Source organism: Callithrix jacchus, chromosome 6 (genome assembly GCF_049354715.1).
Source record: "Callithrix jacchus isolate 240 chromosome 6, calJac240_pri, whole genome shotgun sequence".
In the NCBI taxonomy this organism is placed as follows: domain Eukaryota; kingdom Metazoa; phylum Chordata; class Mammalia; order Primates; family Cebidae; genus Callithrix; species Callithrix jacchus.
In genome coordinates, this window is record NC_133507.1 from 24,483,643 (window position 1) to 24,492,211 (window position 8,569).

The 8,569-nt window shown below is 45.0% G+C and overlaps 1 protein-coding gene across 2 annotated transcripts in view; it reads right to left on the minus strand.

Moving 5' to 3' along the window:
- The window catches only part of HDGFL3 (HDGF like 3), a 100,912-nt gene extending 95,214 nt beyond the window's left edge, over positions 1–5,698 (minus strand). For both annotated transcript variants that reach the window (XM_078326896.1, XM_002749183.8), the window contains exon 1: positions 4,973–5,698. In XM_078326896.1, coding sequence (XP_078183022.1) covers positions 4,973–5,056 — 84 coding nt within the window. In that variant the 5' untranslated portion in view covers positions 5,057–5,698. The remainder of the gene's footprint in view (positions 1–4,972) is intronic.
- Between the last annotated feature and the right edge of the window lie 2,871 nt (positions 5,699–8,569).

Here is an 8,569-nt window from a genome sequence, read left to right on the forward strand (position 1 = left end):
CTTCTGAAAGAAGCACTACACATAGAAAGGAACAACCAGTATCAGACTTTACAAAAATATACCAAAAAGTAAAGAGCATCAACATAATGAAGAATTAACATCAACTAATGGGCAAAACAGCCAGCTAGCATCAAATCGCAGTATTAAACTCACATATATTATCATTAATCCTAAATTTAAATCAACTAAATCCCCCAATCAAAAGACACAAACAGGCAAATTGGATAAAAAGCCAAAACCCCTCGGTATCCTGCATCCAGACCCATATCACATGCAAGGATACACAAAGACTCAAAACAAAGGGATGGAGGAAGATTTACCAACCAAATGGAGAGCAAAAATAAATAAATAAATAAAAAGCAGGAGTTGCAATTCTTGCCTCTGATAAAAAGAGGCTTTAGGCCGGGCGCGGTGGCTCAAGCCTGTAATCCCAGCACTTTTGGGAGGCCGAGGCAGGTGGATCACGAGGTCAAGAGATCGAGACCATCCTGGTCAACATGGTGAAACCCCGTCTCTACTAAAAAAAAAAAAAAAAAAAAAAAATTAGCTGGGCATGGTGGTGTGTGCCTGTAATCCCAGCTACTCGGGAGGCTGAGGCAGGAGAATTGCCTGAACCCAGGAGGCGGCAGTTGCAGTGAGCCGAGATTGCGCCATTGCACTCCAGCCTGGGTAACAAGAGTGAAACTCCATCTAAAAAAAAAAGAGACTTTAAAGCAACAAAGATCAAAAGAGGCAAAGAAGGACATTACATAATGGTAAAAGGATCGATGCAACAAGAAGAGCTAATGATCCTAAATATATATGCACCCAATACAGGAGCACCCAGATACATAAGACAAGTTCTTAATGACTTATAAAAAGACTTAGACTCCCACACAATAATAGTGGGAGACTTTAACATCACATTATCAATATTAGATCAACGAGACAGAAAATTAATAAGGATATCCAGGACTTGAACTCAGACCCAGAACAAGTAAACTTAATAAATATTTATAAAACTCTTCACCCCAAATACACAAAACATACATTCTTATCAGTACCACATTACACCTACTCTAAAAGTGACTACATAATTGGAAGTAAATCACTCCTCAGTAATTGCATACCATTTCACAGGTTTAAATGAAATATTGGTTGGCTGCTTGTTTGTTATTTTCCTCCCTTATTCCTTCCTGTCTCTATTGTTAAGCACAATTATTGGCAAAAAAAGGTTTTCAATACCCATTTTTAGACTGCATTCTAGCCTGGGCAATAAAGCAACACTCCCGTTCTCTCTCCCTCTTCCTCTTCCTCTTTCTTCCTCTCTTTCATTTTTTTTTTCTTTCTCTTTTTCTTTTTTTCTCAAAAAGAAAAAATGAACTTAACCTATAAGTAGTATTATTGCTGTTAATGATATTTTACAATAAAAAATGTAAAACATACTGTTTCCATCAACTGTCATCCCTATTAGTTCCTTTTTGTGTTTATTTTATGCTGTATATAGTAGTAGCACAAAGTACACATATATATATAAAGAAAATTTACATATATTAGGGATATATGCTCAAATTATTTTACCAACAGAGTACACAAACAAAAGACTTCAAACTCTTGTTTTACTCTATTTTTTAGTATTAAGCTAGCTAATTCATAACACAGATGAACTTGTAATTTTTAAAACCACACAAAATTAGGCATACTACATGAGAAATAGCCAGCTGCTATATAATGTTAGAATAACACATCTGAACAGCAGGGGAGAAGGAAGGAGGAGGACAGGAATCTACTAGAAAGAGGCCTGAGAGTACGTTCATAGGTACTCTTCTATAATGTATAGCTGTATGTATTTATGTTATATATGATGTATCACATATACTTATATCTAGCGTGTGTCACATATAATTATATATACCATATATTATATATAGAAGTATATTTATATTATATCAATGTTTACATTTGTCAAACTCACTGAATGTTTCAGTTAAGGTAAGTCCGTTCCATTCTATGTAAATTTTATCCAAAAGAGAAAACGATCCATTTAAAGTATTAACCACTAGGTTAATGGCAAGCATGTGTCTAGGAGTAAATTATAGTGATGTCTGCAACTTACTTTGAAATGCATTAAAATAAGAGGAATTATTATGTGGATAGAAGGAGGGCTATATGAACAGATGCATGATAGAGCAAGTAGAATAAAATTTAACTGTAGAATCTAGGTAGTAAATTAATGGGTCTTCACAGTATAATTTTTCAACTTATCCATATGTTTTAAATTTTTCAGGATAAAATATTGGGAAAAATAAATCTGAGATGAAAGTTGACAAATATTAATAATTTAAAATAATGTAGTGATACAAGGGAAAGCTAGAAATTCAAAAAGGAAAAAGGTAGGAACCATCACTTGGTGCTTTTAGATCCTCTGTATTTGTGAAGTGCGAATTATCCTTATTTTACAGAGAAGTAAACTGAAACTTAGATTACAGATCATGCACAAGGTCACAGTGTGAAGCCCAGCCAAGAGCTGAATCCAACCTGTAGGAATGAATCCTCTTGACTTACATTTCTTACAAAGGGCTGCCTAGGACCAAACATCTTCCCTAGATCAGAGAATTTGCTTCTCCATTCCTGCATGAACCAGCTCTGACTAATAGAAAGTTCCTTCCTACAACATGCATTCTGAAATCTGTCTCCTCCTGGTTTTCTTCCTAGGTTTGAGTCCTTGGGGCCATATAGTATCTAATCCCCACATGACTGGCCTTCATATCAAGTGATAGTATTTGAAATTTCAATAAGCAAAGCTTTTTATTTCCAGTTAGTATTTTATAACATTATCATATACAAAGCTATAATCAGGTAAAATGGAAATAATGTCTTACAGAACTAGGATGAAAAAAAATGAAAACATATGTGAAGTATATGCACTGTAGAAAAAGAGCAGGGACTCAAATCTTTTTCTAACCTTTACCTTTCCTTGGAAATCACAGCATGCCACTCACGATAAAACAATACTTTTTAAGAGTCTTAGCTTCTTTCTTTGAGGAGCTCATTAAATGTGAATAGATACAGATTTCTCTTGCTTGTACTTATTTTATCTAAAAACCTAATTTTGTTTCCTCATTTTATTTTCCATTTTGCGTTGATTTGGAATTATCACTTCCAGGAATTTTATGTACCATTAGACAACTAAGACAATTTCTGTAGGACTTTTCTGTTTTACAAATTACTACAGGTGGCCAACCTGTACAAGCAACATGTTAATGAAATGTTAAGTCTATTTTCTTTTTGACTATTAGAAGTTATTTTTAAAAGTTAAGATTTTAAAAGCCATTAAGTTACTAGGAAATGACCAACTAGTAAATGGTAACCTTTAATTGACTTTTGACTGTGTATATATACACATACCCTAAAGCTGTACATTTCTTATTTGGCAAATAGATTCATGGATTTTCTGAAGTCACAAACATATTCAGGGACTCCTAAAATCACAAATCTTGCCTCTCTAAGCAATACTGTATTATAGCATAAAAAATAACCAGTTATTCTACCTTGAAAACTTTGCCTTATTTAAGGACAACTTACAGTTCAGATGTAAAGTTATTTTCAGAGTCTACTGGAACCTGAATAAGACTGTTTTTCCCTCTTGATATCTGAGGTTGTTAGTGTTGGAAAGGATCCTAGAGATGATTTTAGAGTTGCAGAAATGGATATGCAGACAGTTGAAATGATTAGTCCAAAATAGAGCCTGAACCAGACACCAGGTCCCCCAATTCTTGGCCTAGTGTTCTTTCCATTTGACAATCGTGCCAAACCAAACATTAAAAAAGTGATTATGTCCATCCATTACTTCAACTTCACTAAATTTCAGTCTGGACACTCATGATGTCACTTCCTTTTGTGAATGGGTGCATTTTTTTTTTCTTGGTCTTGCTATCTTTACTTAACTACAACACAACATCATAGAGCTCACTCTATATTTATGCCAATTTTCTCCATGACTGTTTCGGTTCCTCAAGGATACCAATATAATCTCTAAGATGGCTTGACCCTCCTTTTCACAAGATTTCTTATTTCAGGCAATCAACTGCCAACCACATGAAAAAAAATTAAAGGGATTTCTTCTACAACACAAAGCATACATGGCAGTGTTGTGTATCTTCCTCAAAGGGCTTAATAAAAATTCTGAATGCTATGTATTACCTGCAGATGCTTTCTAGAAAAAGAGCTCAACGACAATCTTGCTATGGCAGGAAGAGAGCTATTGTGGATTGTAGTGGGAGGCCAAGAATAAGGTTTGAGATTCTACCTAAAACAAATATGGAGGTGGAAAGGCACAAGGAGCTTGCTGGACCCACCAGTCAGAGCTAGCCTTGCAAGCTCTCGGCTATTTGGGGTCGGCTTAAAAGAACGATAGGCACCAGAGAGGCACGTACCCCGGGACAATGATAGGGCAGGCGGGGCACAGGGAATCGCGCTCAGGGAAAACTCAACAAGTCTGGAAGGCGAAGAGATGGATGAATGACTGCCAAGAGGCTCCCGCTGGCCTCTGGATGACCACTACTCCTTTCCAGGATTTACTGCCGCCGGCGCTCGCCAGCTCGCGGACAGCGGTTTGCTCCCCGCTGCCCTACCTGCCCCGACGTTCGCCCAGGACCCAGGGTATCCACCAACGACCCTGCCCGGCGGCGTGGCTTCCTGGTCCGCACCGGCTTTCCAGGAGGAAGGCAGCGTCGGGCCTGCGGGGGCCGGACCCGCCTTCGAAAGTGGGCGGAAGGATGGCCGCCCTGGAGGAGTGCGGGCGCGGCCGGGAGCCCTCTGCCTCAGCTCCGGCCGGGTCTTCTCTGCGCCGCGCTGCGCCGCCCTCAGCCTCGACCGCCGCCGGAGGCGAGCTGCGGGCTCCGGGCTGAGGCGATAGGGAAAAGGGGCGGGCGCGCCATCATGAAGGGGAAAATGGTGGGCGGGCGGGCCCGCGCGCGGCCGCGGTACTCACCCGGGCGGGCCAGTGCGGGTAGCCCTTCATCTTGGCGAAGACCAGGTCGCCCGCTTTGTACTCGCGAGGCCGCGGACGCGCCATCCCAGCCGCTCCCCTTCCTGGTAGTCCTTGGTCGCCGCGAAGATGCCGGGAGGCCGCCCCCCCGCGGGCGGACGGACTGCGCCGCGTTCCTCGCGGGCCTCGAGCCGGGCGGACGAGCGGCCGCTCCGACGAGGGGAAGCGGCGAGGCGGCGGCTGAGAAGAGGGGTGGGCGGGGGGCGCAGCAGGCCCGGCAAATCACGGCCCGGCAGCGGGGGAGGGGAGCCCGCGGCCGCTCGGCGCTCGCCCGCGTCCGGCCGCGCCAAGGTCCCCGCCGCCGCCGCGCGCGCTGCTCACAAGCACCGCGTCGCCTGCCTCATGTCGCCGCCGCCGGCCTCCCTCCCGGGCTCCCGGGCGCGGCGCGAGCGCCGGGCCTCGCGTTTGCTCCGAATTCTTCCTCGGGCAGCGACCGCAAACACGATCTTATTATTGTTCTCGCGCGCGCTCAGCATCCCCCCCCCCACCCCGCTTCCCGCTCCCCTCCCCTCCCGCGCCGGCCGGTTAATTCCTAGGTACACGGCCGGCTTTCGCGTAGAAACCGAGCGCGCCACCCCGGGCTGCTCCGCGGGCGGGCGGGCGGGCAGGCGGTGGGCGCGTCCTCCCCAGCACTGAAGCCCGTGCCGGGCGGGCGGGAGCGCCTACTCCGGAGGACGCCCGCCGCCCGCTCTCTTTTGTTCCTGGCCCAGAGCTGCCTGCCGCAGCCCAGCCAATCACCACCGCTGCCTCCTTCCCCGCCTGTCCGCGCCACTCTGGGGGCTCTCCCTACTCGTGCCCCCCGGTCCCACGCCCACCTGCCACTCGACCCCCGCCAGGCTGCCCCCAGCCGACCACTTACGCGGGTGCTTTCTGGTGAGTCGGGGACAAAGGCGCTCTGGGCTCAGGGGTCACCGGCGCGAGGGGACTCTCTGCCCTGGGCACCAGGCTGCGGGAAAGAGCACCGCTCCGGAGTCAGCGGCCTTGTTGGGTTCTTGCTCTAGGTCTGCCCTTAACAGTGCAGTGGGACCCACCTAAGGCAAGCTATTTAACCGGAGTCATGGGAGGTTTTCTCATTTGCCGAATGGCACAGACAGGATTCGAACCTGGATCCACATGAGTCCAAAGTCCACAAGCGACTATGCTCTCTGTGTGCGTTTCATAGGCCTGCAGTGTTTGTGAAAAGTACTTGCTCTGGCCGGTGACTTGTTTCCAATCCTGGCAACCTTTTGGACAACATTTTGAAATTAGCATCCCGCTCTGGAGATTTATGTACGTATACACTTCATTAGGTCTAGAACAACGTGTTCGTTTACCACTATTTTACTCTAAATTCCCTAGCTGGCTGCTTTCAAAGACATTTTTAGAGTAAGAATCTTCCTAACACCTCTTTTGTGAGGAGTAAGTAGAATAAATAATTCAAGGAGTCGTTTGGGGTCTGCCCAATGAATGAATGCTGCTTCTTTCATCATGCTGTATGTTGCCCGCCTTCCTTAAGGGGTCAGCTGGCACAGCTCCTGAGTGCTGCTGACTCTGTGGCCTTCACCTTGTCACAAGGACAGTTCTCATTTGTGTCAGTATTCTCTACTAGTCGTCTCTGTCCTCTCCCTTTTACAGAAGCTATAGTTTTCCCCACCATCGGGCTGTCTCGCTTGCCCGTAGAATGGTGGTGTATGTTTAAACCCCTGCTCTTGTTCTGTGGTGCTGTGCTTCCTATAATGGGGCTTTAAAGTCTCTAGATTTCTTTTGGATTGTTTACTTTGTTTAGTGCTTTTACATTACTATGCATTTCCTTATTACTTGCATCTCATGATTTCACCCCCCCCTTTTTTTTGGTATTGACTGTACTCACCTATCCTACAGGTTCATTTTTTCCCTCTTTTCTCACTGTGAAAGATAGTCTAGGTCATTTTTGCCTCAGTTGTAATAACCTGAACCTTCTAGAACCTATTATATGCAGCTTCACACACTGCTCATGAAGCTGTAAATGATTTCTGTATCCTTATATGTCAGACTCAGATTCCTCTGACCAGCTTCCAGAGCCCTAGCTATTGCCTGCTTGCCCCTACAATCTAGCCTCCCTGTGGGAATGGGGTGGATATAGGGGAGAGGAGAGAAATGAGAGGGGAAACGTTGTCAGTTGGAAGCCAACCAGGGGAGAGCAATAAGCAGCGGAGGGACATGATCACAGTTTGGGTTTAGACAGATTACTTTGGTGGCCGGCGTAAGACTAGACTTGAGGGTGAGAGGCTGGGGGCAGGACTTCTGTTGATAGGCTCTCACCAGGAGAGAGAAGACAAGGGTTGAGATAACGCTTGCTGATTTTTTGGGTGGCAGATGGGTAGGAAGGAGGAAGAGTAGAAACTGATTCCCTGGTTTCTGGCTGGAGCAACAGGATGATTACTTTTGATACTCACCAAGGTGCAGAAATCCATGAAGAATGAGGAAGTTTGGGAGATGAGATCTTGAGTAGTTTGGGATGTGTTGAGATTTCCATGGGCCATCCAGAGAGATATTTAGTGGGCAGCTAAATATACAGCTTAGAGAAAGTGGTCAAGACAGAATGTAGACTTTTGAGTGATATCAATTATAAATGGTCATTGAAACCATAACGGAGGATGCCCAGGAAAACTGTAGAATGAGAAAAGCAGTGGCCAATTTTGGAGCCACGTAACACCAACATCTAAGGGTCAGGTAGAAGAAGAGTTTAGTGTCATAGAAGCCAAGGAGTAAAAGAATTTCCAGAAGGAAGGAAATGTCCAGGTAGATGCCACAAGGAAGTCAAGTAACATATGGAAGGAGATGAGTCTATTGAACCTGGTGATTGAGAAGTCACTGATGACCTTGTTGGGAACTGTTTCACTGAATGATAGTGAGAAGACACCAGAGAGTGGTGACTTGAGGTGTAAGAGGTGAAAATGTGGAGGCAGGAAGTGTAGATAACTCATTGCTCATTGCTGGCAGTGGAGAAGGAGTAGCAAGAAAGGATGAAGGAGCCAAGCATGGTGGTGTGTGCTTGTAGGATTGCTTGAGCCTGGGAATTCGAAGCTGCTGTGAGCTGTGATCACTCCACTGCACTCCAGCCTGGGCAACAGAGACCTCATCTCTTAAAAAAAAATGAAAAGAGAGTTATTCTATTGTGATTTCTGTCTGGGTTTTAAAGCTAGGAGAAATTTTAGTTTGTAATGAGGAAAAGCAGCCAGTAGAGTACATAATTGATGGAGTTTGATAATTTTGAGAAGGTGAAAATTTCTCCCAGTCTAGGCTTTGATTTCAGGTTTGCTCAGCACATGTCATCTGCCTCTCAATCTCTTATCAAACCAAATCAGACATAATAATATACCCACATGGGCTCCCCCTGGCTGGTCATCAGGAATCTCCTAATGCTCTTGGCTATGAGCCCATCCGTCTCTGCAGCCAGAATGGATGCAGACCACCTTGTCAACACATTGCTACTGGGGATGAAGCATTGCCCTGTGGCTTTCACTGCAGACAGAGCTTTCAGACTGGTTCTTCCACTTTATGCAAAGGACTAAGCTGTGG